Raw genomic sequence first — 18,472 nt, forward strand, 5'->3', positions numbered from 1 at the left:
AGTTCAGTGTGTTATTAAATAAAAATAATTATTAATGAGCTATTTTCTTTGGGTGTTGACTGAGTCATTGAAATCCAGTGTCCATTTTACACTGGAGCACATCCCAACTTGGACATGCTGTGGTCACATGCTCCGTAGCCACACGTGGCTAGGTTTTGACTGAAGCAGCAAGAGCCATCCCTGGAGAAGAGAGGTGCTGTCCTTTATCTGTGCATCGCTTTCTCTGCGCCTACCAAGGTAGAGGCTGACATTCCCAATCATAAGGACTCCTTTTTCTCCCCATCAGGCAGCTTTATTGAGATATAAGTCACACACCCTGCAATTCACCCATTTAAAGTGTCCAGGTAGGTGAGTTTAGTATATTCACAGAATTGTGCATTCATCTGATCATCACTTTTGAAATGTTTTCTTTATCTTAAAAAGAACCTTAACTCTTCTTATACCACCATCCTCTCAGCCCCTCCAGCCCTAGGCCACCATTCATCTATTTTCTGTCTCTGTATTTGTCTGTTTTGGACATTACGTATGAATGAAACCACACAGTATGTGGTCTCTTGGGGCTGGCTTCCCTTATGGACCAGAAACTTTCTAGGTTCAACCCATACTGTAGCATTTTTAGTACTTCATTTCTTTTTATTGCAGAATAATACCCACTGTATGGATACACCATGTTTTATTTATCCACTCACCAGTTGACAAACATATGGATCATTTCTATTTGAGGGCTATTGTGAATAATGCTGCTGTCAGCATTTATGTATAAGTTTTTGTATGGAAAAGTGTTTTCCTTTCTTTTGAGTATACATCTTGAAGTGGAATTGCCAGATCATATGTTCAACTCCATATTTAACCATTTGAAGATCTGCTAGACTCTTTGCTGAATAGTGGCCACAGCGTTTTACATCCCCACCAGCAGTTTACAAGGGTTTCCATTTCTTCAGATCTTTGCCAACACTTCTTAGTATCTATCTTTTTGATTATAGCCATAGTAGTGTGTGAAATTGTATCTCGTTGTGTTTTACTTTCCTTTGGAGAAATGTCTGTTGAGTTTCTTGCCCATTTTAAGATTGAGTTGTTTATCTTTTTATTATTGAGTTGTAATAGTTCTTTATGTAACACAGGCACAAGTGCCTTATCAGATAGATGAGTTGCAGTTATTTTCTATAATTCTGTGGGTTGACTTCACTTTCTTAAAACACAAAAGATTTAATTTTGATTTTGTCTAGTTTGTCTGTTTTCTCTTTTCTTGCTTGTGCTTTTGATGTCATAGTTAAGAAACTATTGCTTAATCCAAAATCTTGATGATTTATATGCCTGATTTTGCAAAGAATTTTTATAATTGATGCTTTGATCCATTTTGAGTTAATTTTTATGTATGGTATGAGATAAGGGTATGATTTAATCTTTTGCTTGTGAATATCCATTTGCCCCAACACTTTTAGTTGAAAAGATTATTACTTTTTTCCCCCACTGAATAGTGTTGTCAAAATTCAATAGATCGTAGCTCTGAGGTTTATTTCTGGACTCTTAATTCCATTCCATAGAGCTATGTATCTGGTTTTTATACCTTTACCTTACTTTCTTGATTACTATAGCTTTGCAGTAAGTTATGAAATCAGAAAGTGTGAGTCCTTCAACTATATTGAACAATCCTTCAAGATTGTTTTGTCTCTTTGGGATCCCTTGAGATTCCATGTAAAACTTAGCATAAGCTTGCCCATTTCTGCAAGGGAAATTGGAATTTTGATAGTTTTGTGTTGAATCTGTAGATCCTTTTGGGGATTCTTGCCATTTTTAATACTATTAAGTCTTTCAATTCATGAATAGGAGCCTTATCCCAATTTAGTGCTTTTTCTACTACTCTTCCTCAGAGACATCATTGCTACTATGTGAAATTTTGCAAAAGGACCTTGCAAAGGTCCTTTACCTGATAATTCTGAGAACAGAGATTGTTAGACCTACAGGGAAAATGAACAGAATAGTTAAAGCACCTCTGAGGAGCTAGAAGAATCAGATATGTGGGAAATTTATTCAGAATTGGTATTTAAAATGCACAATCTTAAAAAAAACTTCAGTGATGCTTAGGTGTAGAATATTTAGTACAAGATGTATCTTTTCTACTGTACATAACTAACATCCAGTTCCGGGAACTCATGTTCTCAATGTTTTATTATGACACATTTCAAACACAAGTTGAAAGAATATCAAAATACCCACCGACTAGATTCTTTAATTTGAATTCAGTATTTGTTTATGTATTTTACTTATGGTGAAATGTACTGATCTGAAATGTACCATTTGTGAGTTTTGACAAATCCATATACTTGTGCAACCTAAACTCTTACCATGATATAGAATATTGCCATCTCCCCAGAGTTTCCTGATTTCCCATTTTAGTCAGATACAACCTCTTCTTCCTAGCCCCTTAGAGGCAACTAATGGTCTCTTTCTTTTCCACTATAGGTTAATTTGCCTATTACAGAATTTTATATAAATGAAACCACACAGTATGTACTCTTGTATAATGCTTCTTTCACGCAGCGTAAAATTTATGAGATTCATTTATGTTGTTGTATATATTACTATTTTTTTGTTCCTTCATATTACTGTTGAGTATAACATTTCTCTGTGTTATACCTATAGGCAGAATGGCTAGATCATGGTATAGGTATATGTTTAATTTTGTAAGGAGTTGTTAGATCTTTGCCCAAAGTAGTTCCATTTTGTGCTACCACTAACAATGGATGAGAGTTAGAGTTACTGTTCATTCTTGTCAACATTTGGTGTTGTGCATCTTTTTTATTTTGGCCATTGTGGTGAGTTATACATTTATTACTGTGATTTGAATTTGAATTTCCCTAAGACTAGTTAAGACTAGAAAAATTAGACACTTTCTATATCCTTATTGGTCATTTATGTATCTCCCTTTGTGAAGTATCTGTTAAATGTTTTGCCAATTTTAAGAGTTGGATTGTTTATCTTTTTATTAATGAGTTGAAGTTCTTTTCCTACTGTGAATATCAGACCATCATTAGATAGAACTTTTGTAAATATTGTCTCTCAAAAATAGCTTATTGATTCATATTTCTAAGAGTGTTCTTCATTAAGCAGAAATTTTTCATTTTGATGATTTTTTTTCTCTTCTTTCTATTGCTTTGTTTGTTTCAGAAATCTTTACCTACTTCTAAGTTATGAGGGTATTTTTTTTCTCTAAAAGTATTCTCCTTTTAGCTGTAGGTTCGTGACATATATGAATTAATTTTTCTGTATGGTACGAGGTAGGAGTCCTAGTTTGTTTTTCTCTTTATGGATGTTCTAGTACCATACAATGAAGAGCCTTAGATTGCATTAGTTAATTTGTCAAAAGTCAAGTTGATTGTAAAATTCAAGTTCCTGGGTTCTCTAGTCTGCTTTATTTATCTATTTATCTGTCCTAATGCCAATAGCAGTTTTGATTAACGTAGTTTTGAAGTTCAGTAATGTCAGTCCTTCAACTTTGCTCTTCTTTTTAAACATAGCTCTGGCTATTCTAGAGTCTTGTATTCTTTATAAAACTTTGAAATTGGATTATCATTTCCTGTGCAATCTGGGAGTATGTTGAATCTATAGATCAGTTTGGGAGTAACCAATCTCTTAACAATATTGAGTCCTTCAGTCTGTGAATATGGTGCCCATCTCTCTTTGTGTATCTCTTCTTTGATTTCCCACTGACTCACTTCTCCTGTTGCTCTGTATCTGTCATTTCTACCCTTTGAGTGTTACAGGGCAGTTGTGATGAGAGTGTGCGCTATTACAATCGATTGCCAGTGGGATCTTTGGCAAATTAACTTACTGGTAAATTAAGATGATAATGATATTTGCTGCATAAAGTTTTGGTGAACATTAGATGAAATAGTCAAGTAAGCTTGTTAAAAGGAGGATTTAGTGAATGTTGGTTATGTTTAGGGCTGCCCTTTACATCCAGCTCAGGATGTACCTGGTTCACGAAGCCTGCTCAGAGCCCCATACTTGAATCTTCTCTCTTTGTCTCTGTAGAATTCATGTAGAATTTTTTACCTTTGCTTTGGCTACTCCTTGATTGTAAGGACCTTCCTGCAATTCTTACCTTCCCTTGGTTCCATTCATTCATTGTTCCTGAAAGTGTATCAGCTCCAGTGGACACTAAAATTATCAGGAAATTTGCATGTGTGTGGTTTTTTCTGAGTGTGATCCCATCCATCATCTTGTTTTTTTCCTCTAAGAAGGAATTAAGGCAGGTTTTATTCTCAATTACTGATGAGGAAGCTGAGGTATCCCAAGTGAGACCAAGCCACTATCCATAACCAGCTACAACTAGAGTCCAGCTCTCTGGACTTGAAGAAATAACCTTGATGCTTCAGGAAAATACATATATACAAAACAGGACTAAAATTTCTTATGCTCTGGAAGACAACACAATCCCCCTTTTCAGGGCAAGCCAGCCACAAAATCCTTCATGAAATTATGTTCAGATTTCATGACTCTGTTGAGCCAGTGAATAATATCATACAAGTTTAAAAGAATCTTAAGTGGCCAAATGAACTTACACTTCTTTTTTCAGAACGATACTCAGGTACGATCTGTGGGGCGCACTCATTGCTTGTTGACTCATCTTCCCATGGATGAAAATGTGTGGCTGGAAAGTGTCTGCAGCTCTGGATATCTGTGCCGCTTGGCTCTCTGAGCCTGGCCTCATTGTCCGAGAGCCGAGCCCAACTCGAGGTCCTGCAGTGACAGCTGTGACGTGGGGTGCAGGAGAGAGAGGAGCCAGCTGGCTACCAAGCTTGGGAGTGGATAACTTTAAAAAGATGTGCTTTCCCTCCAGGAAGACCTTTGCTCTAAAATATTCACGAAGTACCTATAGTTCATGTTTAATTATTATCTCTCAGCAACCTGTGAAAAATACTAGCCCTTCCCTGATATAGAGTGTGGGTAAACTTCGAGGATAATACTTGTGATAAACATTGATCCTGCTTCCAAAGGAACAAATCTGACTAGAGAGAGTGAATGCTCATTGGTAAAAATGTTATCCCCTGTCAGTTCCTTCTGTTGCTTTACTTCATGCTGGAGACTGGGGTTCTGAAGGCTAGGGCCTGGGAAGTTGGGGCCTGGGGCCCTGAAAAGCTGGGGGACTGGGGAGCTGGAGGGCAGGGGAGTAGACTCAGGCAGATGTCATTGGACTGCTCTGATCATTCGGTTGCTGAATTCAGGCAAGTACATTTTATTCATCCCAAATGAGCATAGTTGCCAGAATGTCAGAGAATTTTGTTGATCTTAATGATACCCTGAAACTTAATTTCTCACAAGTTCCTCTTTATGTTACCTGCTTTTACCAAGTGTCAGCCACAGTGTTAAGTCTTAATAAGCTTAGTAGCCTCCAATTCTTACAACTCACAGAGGATCAGTCAGAGATGCTGACTGAGCCTGAGGCCATCCAGAGCCAGGAAGACAGCCTGGGTGCTCTGACCTCAGGTTCCCAGCTCGTGTGTCTCTGCACCTTGTCACCTCATCTTCTGCCCCTTCCCCTCCCCCTGCTTCTCTGCCTCTGGGTCAGTCACGTGCCCTGGATTTATTATTCTCCCACTCCCTGGAATTCTTATCTTTTCATCTCGATCTGCGCCCTTTCTCCATGTTCTTATCCTTTCTTTAGCCATTGCCAGAAATCTGTTGCGATTGTTGCGTATTTATTTTAAAAGGGAATCTTAAAAAGTTTTTTAAAAGTCAAGGTACATTTAGCTGGTTTCTGCAGTTATATCCCATATCCACAGATAATAAAGATAAAAAGTGTTTTTGGAGTTCTAGGAAAATGGAGATTATGACATTGAACAAGTGAACTCTCTGGGGGGGTTTGGAAGGAGTGAGGTGTCTCTGCTTGTTCTTCTTCCACACCTCTGTCAACTGAACTGTCACTGAGAGACAGGCTGGCCTAGTGCCTGCCAGTTTGGGCTCTGAACCCCAGACCCTTTTCTTCCCTGTGACCTTTGGCAACTTTGTTAACCCCTTTGGGCCTCTGTTTCCTTACCTGTAATATGGTAACAAGAGCTACCTTTTAGGGTGATTCAGAGGATGAAGGCAATTGATGTAAAGTATGTAAATAGTCCTTGATATAGATAGAAAGCTCTGTAAACATTCTAGTTATTATTAATGTTGAAATGTACCTGTCCTGCTCTAATAGTCTGCCTTGGGCTTGGGGATGTGAACAGACACAGGATCCTGTTACCACGAAGTTTTAAGCTCAGTTGAAGAGAAGGAGAGAAATTTACAAGTGCACAGAGAACAGGTAATGCGGGGGCACATAGCATCCTAATGAAAGACCCTGGTGATGTTCATTATAGAATGTAGAACTGTGAGGGAGTGCAGAGATTTTCTCATCAAACCCTTTTTGGAACCCAGGGTGCTTACATGATTTGTGCCTGTTTATTCTGGGGGCTTTGGGGAAGGTGGGGGCAGGCCATAACCTATACCCCTGGAAATGAAGGTCAGGCCAGAGCATGTCACATCAAGCCTTCTCCTTAAAGACGTGGGCCAATTTGCTGAAACATATTTACTCTTAAAGCATTCTAATCAGCAATGCTTGATGTTGGGGGCAGCTTCTCTGAACTCAGACCTTAATTGTCTTTGGCTCCTGGGCATTCTCCTGATAGTAATTTGTGCCAAGCCATCAGAATAATGATGATGGCCATTGTCTTATGTTTACTTTAATGATGTCCATCCCGGTAATGATCACCTGGCAAGGAGAGGTTTGTTCCGCTGGATATTTGTAAATATCTAGTTTGAATTTAGGAGACTGGGTAACCAATCCTATTAAAACCGGATCTCGCAGAACTGCTGGAGGAATAGATATGTGAAAAAAACAATCAGTTGGCTTGGAAATGAAGATGAAAGAGCATCTTTCAGGAAGTCTGTGTTGGGGGGGTGCACATAGAAATTGATTTGAGAAGGCACTGTAACCTTAAAGGTTTCAGCTGCTTCATAATTTATCTGTAATGGGAAAAATACTCTACCACCGAGACAATATCTGGAGATAAATTTGAAATCACCAGCCGTATTATGGATATGTTTGTGGATGTATACGAATGGCAGGGAATGAAGGTTTTTTTGTCTGTGGATGTAATTTAGTGTGAACAAGATGAGGAATAAGCTACATGCAGTAGAAGCCCATTTGCTGTAATGTGTGTAATTTTAAACTTAACACCAACATGTTTTAGAACTGGGAGGGACCTTAGAAATTATCTTATCTAGTAGAAATCAGACTGCAGATGGAGGAACTGAATCTCGGAGATGAATGGCTATATAGGCCTGCAGTGTAAACTTAAATCTTGATATTTAGACAGTTGGGTTTGGACATGTTTAGGAACATGAGAGCTGCCATCCATGGGCTCACTTTTATTATATTTCCCAATGGCACTGTTGACCAAAGTTGTAGCTGAGTTCTTCAGAAAGATGGACCAACTCCTTAGCCCTGTGCACATGTGGATGTCTCATGAAAATATTTTCTGACTCTCAATTAATAATTACATAAGTTTGGGGAAATCCAAACATTGTTATTTGTCAGCATCCTCTTTTGTTTGAGCTGTTCAGGTGGCTTCTTGTGATTCCTCACTTAGCTGATTTAAAAGAATTCAGAGAAATCATGTGTGCTGTTCTTTTCAAAGAAAAACACTGGTTGCTAGAGGGATTGAGTTTAATATAGCTTCATATCATAGAGGTTTTAATAATGCAGTCTAAAGTATTTGTACATGAATTCATTAAGCCCAGATTAGTCTTATTATAATTACTCAAGAAGTAATTCAATTTAAGAGAAAACATTTTAAATGGATATAAAATACACTGTTAGCTGGGAAGCCATACTGTTCTACTTTATCAGCTCCATAAAGTACTAGCAGATTTGAACATAACTTTCACAGTATACAGAATGCAATCGTAAAAAGTATTATTCCTAAATCTATTTTTTTATGTTCTTTCAGTAGTTAAGAGCTTTATCCCTCCCTGCTAGGAATGAGATATACTTGGGATAGAATGTCATAAAAATGTTAGGGACTTACTGGCTTGCCTACCTTGCACTGCCTTCTCAAGTCAGTAGGAATGATGGGGCATAGGCATGTGGCCTAAGATAGCCCCACATTGGCAACATGTTCCCGAGAAAATGTAGCTGGAAGATGCTTAGAGCTTTTCAAAATTTTTTTCTTACTTACAAATAAAAGGCATTAGTTTGACTGTCACATATCTTCTTAGATATGACAATGACAGGCAAAGTGTGGGACTTCATTTCTCACATGGTTAGAGGTGAGGGAGGTTGGGAACAAGGAAAAGCATAGAACTTTCCTGGGTCTGAGTCCAAAACAAGACAGAGAAGGAAAAAGAGAGCGATACACCAGGCCTTTCAGCATTAAAAATAGGTTAGTTTTTGGCACAGAGAGCTAGAGACTGAGGAGGGGGGCCTTCCGGTTAGTCGTTAATAACCAAGACTCACTGGGCTCCTCTGCTCAGTCGGAGTCGCCTATGTGCCTTGGAGAAGCTGGAGTGTGGCCCTGTGGCCACCTGGCTGCCTGAGCTATCTGGCTGTGGAGACACAGAAAACTAATCACAGTCTCCGGTGGTGCCGTGGAGGCCAAATGGGCTCTGGTCGTGCCCTGGACTCTGGCTATGCTCCAGGAGAGCCCAGACCTGCACCGGACAGGAAGGGGCTCTGTGTAAGTGATTTGTTGTGTTCAAACTTTAATTTGTTTAGTAAAGCAACAGAACCCTTTTCTCAGGCAAATTCTTCTCAGAACCTCACAGAGTGGGTTTAACTATGAATCGCTACCCCTTTTGAGCTCTAGGCCCCCAGGGAGTGTGGGGCCAGGCAGGACTGGGTAAACCCCTTAAGTAGTGAGCCCCTTACGTAGTGATCTTGAAAAATGGTGACAGGCCCCATGGAGGCCAGCAATGTCAGAGGAGTAAGTGGCACCAAAAATAAAGGTCAAGTCCTGGGCTTTTGGACCTTTTGTGTTCTAATCACAATCCCTGAGATCATTGGTATTGGCAAATAGAATGTCATTGGATTTCCAATGTCAAAGATTAAAAAAAATTCATTACTTCACAAGGTAATATTTGAGAATTGTATTGTTTTTTAATAGTATGTAGTTACATGATGGCAAAAAGAAATTTTGACAATCATTCTATTTCCATAGAACTTCCTCTCGTGATACTTGTGCAGTGCTATATGAGCCACAGAGGTCTTTCAAAAGGTAGACAGTTCATAAGTATTTGTTGACTAATATCACTGCTATTCATAGAAGTCTTTGGAGTACTAGTAATTGTACATTCTTATCCATATTATCTGATTTAATATCCAGAGAAATTCATAAAGTAGCAAAAAAAATACATATTTGGTTGTCTTCATGAATCCTGAAAGGTAAGTTTTATTATCTTCATTTTACAAATGAAGAAATTGAGACTCAGAGTGGTTAAATAGCTAGCTCTCCTTGGCTAGGAGGATGGATCAGCGAGGATTTGAACCTAGTCATTTGTCTGCCAGGTCTGTGTGCTCTAAGCTGATTTAATTATCCAACATGATCATCATGCTATCCTTGTGATGGGGAAAATTCCTATTCTTACCCAACCTGATACATAGATGAGAATATAGGCTACACGAGATTTCACCCCAGGTTTACACCTGGTGAGAGGCTAGGACCCCATCTTTGGTCATTGCGACCCAGTGGCCACAGTCATGTAGTGACTGCCACTGGGTCATATGTGGGAGAGAAGCAGTTCACCCTGTCCCCTGGGGGAGCCATCTTTTGGACCTAGGCTTTATCACTTAAAAGCAGAACTCCTGCGGAGTGCTGGCAGTCAGAATGGAAAACATGGGTGGGCTTCATGCTTTGGTATAGAAAAGAAAGCATTCACTTCATTCCCAGAGATTTGCATAAGTATACAGACTGAATTTGAGTTTCTCTTCATATGCATGTTCAGAATTTGCTGGTTTTGAAATTTGACAAGGGAGTAACTCAACTGATCTTGGACTTGACTCTAGTTAATGGTGAACTTGACCCCATTCAGGAAAGCAGCATTCATTCCAACTGCTCCTTACATCCCTCTCTTTGCTCCTGCATAGTTGGGTCCGAGTAAAATTTACAGTGCTTTCCTGTAAAAGCACTTGTACTTGAAAGAGAATTTTCTTTCAGTAGCTCAAACCACAGGAGGACTCACAAGACAGCTGTCTCCCCAGGTGAGACTTCTTAAATGGGAGTTAAGTGCATGCATTTTCAAGAAACTAAACTCCCCTCATATATAATTTAACCTAGAAAAGAAAGCAAAATTGAGAGAGTCGTATGATTCCATTGTTTGAGAACTGGTAACTTTGCCTCCCCCGTCTTGTGGAAGTTGGACATGCTTTCACTATTTGGCATATCTTTAGTGCTTGGGGTGTGGTTAAGTGTGATATTGTAATAACAGTGAGGGTTTCTCTAACCATAGTTATGGATTGTGGATTGAAATAGTAAATTATCCCGAGCCGACTGAATGGGCAATAAGACTGCCATCCAGTTCTCCTCATAAAATAAAGCCATAGATACATAAAGGGACACTGACTCACTTAACCCGAGCAGCTCTGTGCACTGCTAATTATTAACCCCGGCAAAGAGAGGGGTTCGCCCAGATTGTCGTTAAATCATTTTTAATGGCGGTAAACACTAGCCATGTGGATGAGGAGCTCTCAAGAAAGTTTTTAATCAGCCACATTTAGGAATCGCTGGCCTAATTGCCATAATTTATTAATAATAATAAATATTCTCATGGCTCTGCCCCTTAAAGATCCAGGGGTGCAATCTCTCAGCTGTGTAAGAGGAGAATACTCCTTGATGTTCATTGCTAGTGGAAGAAACTGGACATTGAGGCTAAGAAAGTCTGAGTTTCTTCTTTCTTCTTTTCTTTTTCCTTCATCTGAGTCACCAGCTTATACATGCCTTTTCATCTATCTATAGGAGCAGCATGGCTCGGGGTGGGGGTAGGGCGGGAGAACAAGCTTTCTTTGTTCATGTGAATCATTGGGGTTGAGGTTTTCTCCCTTGGGGAGTGGGTATGAGCAGAGCTTTGTCTGAAGAAGTTCATTTCCTCTGCACCAGTGTCCCTGGCGTCCTTGGGGCTCAACCTACCCTTGGCTAGGGTGAGGATGGGCAACTCCCAACTCTTTATTGAGGTGTTTTCTAGGTCCTGGGAGAGCAGGAAAGATGGCCCCTGTCTTACTCTCAATGACTCCCCAACAGCTGATGGGAAACGTTTGTTTAAATTCTGTCCCACATCTTCCCAAGGCTGCGGAGTGGGTATTAAATTATCCCCAGGTCCTCAAAGAGGAAATTCAAGTTCAGAGAGTGCAATAAGTGATTGACTCCCAAATAATTTTTAGTGGTTGCTTAGACTAAAAGGAGACTATCACACCCAAATTTGAGGCCTTTGGATCTTTCTAAATGACTAATCTCTCTAATTTAACAGAGGATGGTGGACATGGAGTGTAGATGCTAAGGAGATTTCAATGACTGATTTCATCCGAGGCTCACAGTTTGTGTGTGTGTTGAGTGTTTCTAAAATGTAACCGAACAGCACAGAATCTCCCTTTTCTCACTTATTTTCCATCCTTTTGTTCATGAATTAGTTGAGCCCTAGCCTGGATGGGTGTTTCAGTATAGAGAGGTGGAATTTTAAAGGTGTACCCAAGCCATTATTATACAGAGCAGAAGAGCTAAATAATGCTAAGGATGGAGTGATTTATCTCACAGCCTACAAAAGACAGAAATTTAGAGTGTAAATTACAAGATAACTCATGGGTAAAATTGTTGCAATATTTATACTAGTGTTTATTAAAATTTACATTCAAATAAAAAGGTGCAAAATGCAAATGAAGCCGAACAGGGTTTTTAAAAAAAATCTAAAATTGCATCTGTAAAAATCAAGAGTTTTGTGGAATAGAAGATATGAATAGTGCTCTATGTAAATTTGTCTGCAAAAGCCTGAAATATACAATGGGATTGGAAGGAATAAAGTCACTAAGTCACTGCCTGAACTTCCTTCCACTTGGCCCACTGATTCTTTCCAGTGATTCAAATCAGTTCTAAATTTCGAAGAAAGTGCTCACTATCAAAAACCCTGGAGAGGAGGTTGAGGATTCTGGACGGATGTCCAGCCTGGATCATTATTTGAAAGACTAATCTTATTTCACTGATGTTTTCAAGGTTGGAAAATTTTGTCTGAATTCATTAGAGGAGAATGATAAATCTCTAATTTGTACTTTGATAATAGTAGGGATGAGATTTTGTGCTTCATTAAGGTTAAATGAATCTCATGTAGTCCTGACTTCCAAGTATGACCTTGAGAAAAATCTTTTAACTTCTCATGGACTCAGTTTCCTCATCTGCAAAATGACGAGGTTGAACCTGATGAATGCTAAGACCGACCAGCTCCTCTCCTTCCCTCTGGTGTGGGAGCACACCCTGGCGGGCAATCAGGACCCACAAAGGTGATTAAGGCACATAACTCTTGTGCTCAGGAGCTCATGGCCTACATAAATAACTAATTATAATATGAGCTATAATTGCAACTTGCACAAATTACTGGAAGAGCACAGAGGCGGAAACAGCAAATTCCCTCTGTGTGGGGAAAACTGTGAGGAACTTCACAGTGGCCGTGACATTTCAAAGCCAAGGAGGGGGTTCTTCCAGGTGTGCAGGCTGATCAGAGGGTGGGTGGCTTGGATTGTGCTTTCCACTAGCAAGATCATGTAAATGTGGTCTGTTCGGGGAGCTGGATGTGGTCCTTCTCAAGGTAAGTGTTTCCTCTGCTCTAGTCATGGGACCTGGGCTTTTGGTGACCTGGTAGGAACTGATGTTTCAGTTGATAACTGACAAGTTTTGTTGACGATAGAGCTCTTACGTAGTTATTAAGGCGCAAATAACTTAAGTTTTAAAATTCAGTTTATAAAGGTAAGACATGTTCATTGTTAAAAATTAAAATATTACAGAATACATCCATAAGATTAAAAAAATGACCCCAGATCCCATTACATAAAGATAAGTATTTCTCTGATCATCATCACACCTCTGCCTTCATGTTGCCAGAGAGGTGCACGTGACTGGGCATATATGTTTCATGTTACTGTCTTGATTTTTTCATTCAAAAGTAATCAAAGTCTGTAAATACCCATTTTAAATGGCTGCACCACCATCCATTGTCAGGAACATTTTACTTTTGGTTTAATTACCTTTTGACGAACAAACAAGCAAGTTTCATTGTTTTGCCATTATACCTAATGCTATGATGAACTTCTTCGTAGACTTCTTTTGTACCTTCGGCTATTTCATTAGATTACATTTTTGGAGGTGGTATTGTTAGATCAAGGAATGCATATTGAACATTTCCATACATACTGTGATACTATCTTCTACAAGATTTGTACCTGTTTATAATCCTATCAGCAGGGACTGGCTCACATTGAGGTGGTGCTGGAGTGTATCTGCCTGCCAGTGCTGTCATAGTACTGAAGGAAAAAGTATGAGCAGGCAAGAATACTTTGGGGATTGTTGGGAACAATGGAAGGGCTGAGCTAAGTGCACCTAAGACAAATCAGAAATCACCTGGGTAAATACACCTATGTTCATCAAGAGATAGGTACAGCAGTATCAGTATTTCTGATTGGCAAACACTGAAAGTAACCCAAATGTTCATGAGCACTAGAAGATATAAAGTGTGATATAATCACATGGTGGAATACTATACAGTGGTGAAAATGGATGGTCAACTGGTTGACTACATGTTATAGCATGGACAATGTCCCTGACCTGCTGGGCAACAAGGCAGACAGAAAAAAGTCATATCAGTCCACTTACATAAAGTTCAGAAATAAGGAAAACCAAATGTAAGGTGTTACAAGTCATGTTAGAAGCTACTCTTTGTGAGATGTTAGTTAGTGACTGCTTGTTTATGTTTTTGCTCATTGTATATTTTCCACAAATAGATGTAGTGCTTGGCATACAGGCAACTGTATGGCCTCACACATACTTGTTGAAAACATTTTTTCACCTTTTAACAGATTTTGATCTAGGATTTAATATGAAGACATGGTATCATTAGTTGTGAGCTGTAATGTAGAACATTCACACCAATGTTTCATTTGTCTATTTCAGTATGGAACCACCTTGTTTGTCCTCTCTCTGTGTGTTGTTGCTTTTGTTATTTTAAGCTAGTCTAGCAGGTTAGTAGTGGCTAAGAAGAAGGTGTCTGGAAGCAGACTTGGTTCAATCCTGAGATCATGCCTTGCTCCTCTGTGTGACCTCTCTGACCTTCCCCAGCCTCAGTTTCCCCATTTCTACAATGAAGATAATATCTTACAGAGCTGTTATGAGAGTAATCTTTTCAAATGTTGCATGTTTTGAATATTTCCTTGATGCTGGGTTCTGTTCTAAGCCCTTAAAACATAGGGCATAATTTGTTTAATCTTTCTAGTATGCTATCTATTTGTGGTTTAGGGAACTGTAAGCCACAGAGTTCATAAGTGTGGAGCCAGGATTTAAACCCAGGCAGCTTCATTCCAGAGCCGAGCTCTTAACCACTGCCTCCCAGTGAAAGGAAGTATTGTGTGAAGAGCGCTTAGCAGAGTCAGCATGTTAGCTGTGCTTATCATCCCTGTCATTCTCAGCATCATTATTAATACATTGTTCTCTTTTCTCTCTCCCCTGCTCTCTCTTTTTCCTCCCTCCCAGCAGATGTCTTCCAGCAAGGTAAGCACACTGCCCCCTGCCTGCTTTTCCATTGGCTGTATTCTTTGGAGCTCATGATCATGGGCCTTTGAGACTCTGTGAGCCTTCAGAGGGCCCCATGAAGACAGAGGCCCAAGGTGCCATCAGCCTCACTGGGTCTCTTCTGTCCAGCCTCTGTTTTCTTCCTCTCGATTGTGTTTGGAGCTTGGATGGGCATTGGACATCGGGGAGTGGCCATGACTGAGACCCTTTCATCGGGCAGGGATGCGGTGGGATTTGTGAGCCTGGTGGGGAGCAGGTGAGAGGTGGAGTATTAGGTGGAAGCCCTTGACCCTCAGGGCTCCTGTATCAGGGTCAGCTGCTGCTACTTGGTCACAGCGTCATGGAGCAGCTCCATGTAGGGGGTCTCTTTGCCAAGCAAACACATTGCTGTCTTGGAGGTATGGGTAAGATCATGGCCTCTCTCTTTCAACCCAAGTATCTCTCGCACACTCCTCCCCAGTAGCTGGATCTGCCACTGAGACAGGGCCAGGCGAGCGTGTGTGATGTCATCCCTGTTTTACCAGCCCAGGTCATGTTTCCCCAGTTGCTGGAGATGGAAAGGCTAATCCCAGACCGCATCTTTGGCACGAGTTCTAGTCCCTGTTTGGCATGCACAACCACTGTGCTCCTGGCTGCTCGCGGGCATGGCCTGGCTGAACTTGCTGGATGCCCCTTCGGCGGGAGCAGCCACACTGTTTTGCTCCCTTTGTTTTAATCATAGTCTGAAACTCACCAGGTAGAGGGGGTAGGGCAAAACCGTTTGAATTCAAGCTGGGAAGTAGGTTTGTGGCACACATCTGCTGCATCGTTCTTGAATCCAAGCCTGGCTTAGAATAAAAGAGACTGGTTTAAAAATACATCCAGGCATCCCATAAATAGCCTCCAAATAATCTTACAGGCGCGATATGTTCACAGTGATTATTTCACCCCAAAAGTGGAGTGCACGTTACAGAAAATGTCTGCTCTCTGAAGGAGCGCACTTCTGAGTAACAAAGAAGGGACTGTTGTGTTGTCTTTTAAGAGTCTGGAGTCATAGACCTACTTTTATAAATAATTCATAAGTCCCAACAAGCTATAAGTAATAAGTTCCATTTGGCTAGAGACTAAGAGATGAGCAAAATTGAAGAGGTGCCGTGATCGTTCGTGTAATAAAAGTGCTGCTGTCAAGGCCCCTTGCTGCTGAGGCTTCTTCCTTGACAAATTGGGGGTTCAATGGGCTGCTCTGGGATGAGAACAGTGTTTCAGTTCTTTGATCTAGAATGCAAGCACCTTCTAATGCATTCCTCTTTTTGAGACACAAATGCTTGAGTTTGGAAAGTCTTTCTGGAGTCTGCGATCTGAGGTCCCTGGAACAGCAGGAGAGAAAAGGCTTGTATCCGATCTGGCTTTTCTTTGCACCAGCCAGAGTGTGCCTGGTTGTTGTAGTCGATATAAAAATGGCTTATCAGACTGCCTATGTCAAGTTTGCCTCCTTTTTTAATCAGTCATGCCATTCGATGGATGGGATTTGCCTGTCAGTAGCAATGATATGCAGAGCAAAAGTTATAATCATCTGCAAATCACTGGCTATCGAGATTTAATAGCATCTTCCAGAGACGGAAGCTGCAAGCTACCCAGTGCCCTGCGTGATGGTGGGCGGCAGCTCCTTTATAAGATATTACTAGGATTGCAAATGGAGAGAACTGAACTTGTTTTTGTGAATTATTTACAGGGCTATGGCCAGCTAGGACCATTTCATACAGAGAGACTAGCTCTGGAATAATGGCAAAGAACTCACCAGCTGGACCCCCTCCTTCCCTTTGCTTCTGGCTATTCTGCCCGTGAAATTAATGCTCAGCAAAATGTTCAGTGGTGATGGTCACATCAGACCTAGATGACAGGTTCTGTGTGTCCCAAATAGAACCTAAGGCATGACTTCACCAGATCTTCCGTGGTTGAAACTCCATCCCTGAATTGTGTCATTAACTTGACACCCGGGACCGTGGACTGTGCTGGCAGGAAACCATGAGTAAAGCTTGTGGCTTCAGATGGTGGACGGCACTGGTTCACTCTGGGGCCATTCTGGGTGGCTTTGGCCTTTTGACCATGCCAAGGGCATCCAGGCCCTGCTGGCTTTGGTTTGGCTGAGGAGTCGAGTGCCATTAGGGAGATGCCACTTCGCAAATGTTTGCCCCTGCCTGGAAGAGAATGGACCTCTGTGCCTGGAGGAGGACCCTGGTGCTCGGGCTGCTGTGCAGTGCAGTGGGCAGAAAAGGGAACGGGTTTGCCAAGCTGGCAGCATCACACTTTCTCAGAGGAAACCCAGGTTGTGTCCTCGGGGTGGAGTTATCTTTATTTCACTCCAGATCAGTCTTGATACAGCAGGTGACAGCGCAGTGGCCACAACCATGCCATCCCTTCTGTATCCATATGTGTGCACTTGGGGGTGTTTCTACCTTGCTCCCATGCCATTTTATAGCTTTTTTGGGTTCTTTCATCTGTGAATGTCGCCTACTGTGGTGCTCACACCCCAGAGCATGAGGCATGCCAGGGCCCAGAGGGCCCACAACTGGGCTCTCTGTGGTGGGAGGACCAGGGCCTCCAGGCCACATGTTCAGAGAGCCTTTAGGACCCCTGCTCCCCACTGCCTGCGGAGCTCATGTGTCACTGCACGTCACTCAGAAATTCCAGAGTGTCACAGAATTGCTTTTCACGTCAAATGCACTAGGAAATGCTGCGTGTCTGCCGTGTTTAGAATCTTGAGATTTTGAGCACTTTTCTTCCCGCGGTTTAATAATGGAGTCAGGACCACGCACACACACATGCACGCACGCACATGCACATCTCAGTGGGAGTTACTGAAGCACCTTTGATTGCTCATCCATTGGCTCCACCTTGATTCTGAAATCAAACAAATTAAGAGGGCGGCTGGGAATCCGCTCTGAGTTCACCGCGGGTGTTTGAAAGCCTAAGGGGGCACAGTCTGGAGTCCACTGGGGAGTTAGTTCTCTGCTGCATGCTGTGAACTGGAGCCCTCACTCAGCAGCTTTCCCTCCTCCTCGCTTCTCACCTGAACTCTTGCTGTTACAGCTTTTTCTTCCAGCAATTTTGATCCCTCTCAGACATGGGGCCCTTGCTGTTTTGTAGTTGGGCACTGTCGAGGCCCCTTTTCTCACGGAACTCACAGTCTAGTTTGGGGAACACCAGCTGCCAAGTCTGCACATCAATGACTAAGGCAAATCCCGGGAGGGACCGTGCAGTGGACTTAGCATAGGTGGAGGTGCTGCTGGCTGGGACGGCCACCTAGGATGGGGTGACTGGAGAGTGACAGGAAGGACAGCTTCTCGGAGCATCTGGGGGAACACAGAGGGCACTTGCAAGGGAGAAGCCCATGAGGCCAGAACATGCCATCCTTCTAGAATCAGAAGCTGCTGGTGTGGCTGGAGGCCAAGAGCAAAGGAGAGTTGTGTGAAATGAGCAAGGAGAGGAGGGCAGGATGTCTGCAGTGGTTTTCAGTAGAAGATGGATATGGTCTTAGTTCAAATTTGCCACACTGGTTGCTATGACATGCACTAGGGCAGTGTGTGGGACATTCAACCCAGTGCCAAGCTGGGCGTGGAGCAGACACAGGCTGGCCTGAGATAGGGCCCAGCCCGCAGGCCCTTCGAGCTGACCTCATGGGTCTCTGCCCCATTCCCCGA

General features: G+C 41.7%; 1 protein-coding gene across 5 annotated transcripts in view; it reads left to right on the plus strand.

Moving 5' to 3' along the window:
* Positions 1 to 18,472, plus strand: part of GFRA1 (GDNF family receptor alpha 1) — a 202,963-nt gene that overhangs the window by 46,992 nt on the left and 137,499 nt on the right. For 3 of the 5 annotated variants that reach the window (XM_037496780.2, XM_054690497.1, XM_054690498.1), the window contains one exon: positions 14,754 to 14,771. The exons of 1 other annotated variant lie outside the window; for it this stretch is intronic. In XM_037496780.2, coding sequence (XP_037352677.1) covers positions 14,754 to 14,771 — 18 coding nt within the window. The remainder of the gene's footprint in view (positions 1 to 14,753; positions 14,772 to 18,472) is intronic. One more of the 5 variants, XM_054690499.1, reaches the window with a different exon arrangement.

The sequence above is a fragment of the Talpa occidentalis genome, unplaced genomic scaffold, assembly GCF_014898055.3.
Source record: "Talpa occidentalis isolate TD23 unplaced genomic scaffold, MPIMG_talOcc4v2.1 talOcc4.8, whole genome shotgun sequence".
NCBI lineage: Eukaryota > Metazoa > Chordata > Mammalia > Eulipotyphla > Talpidae > Talpa > Talpa occidentalis.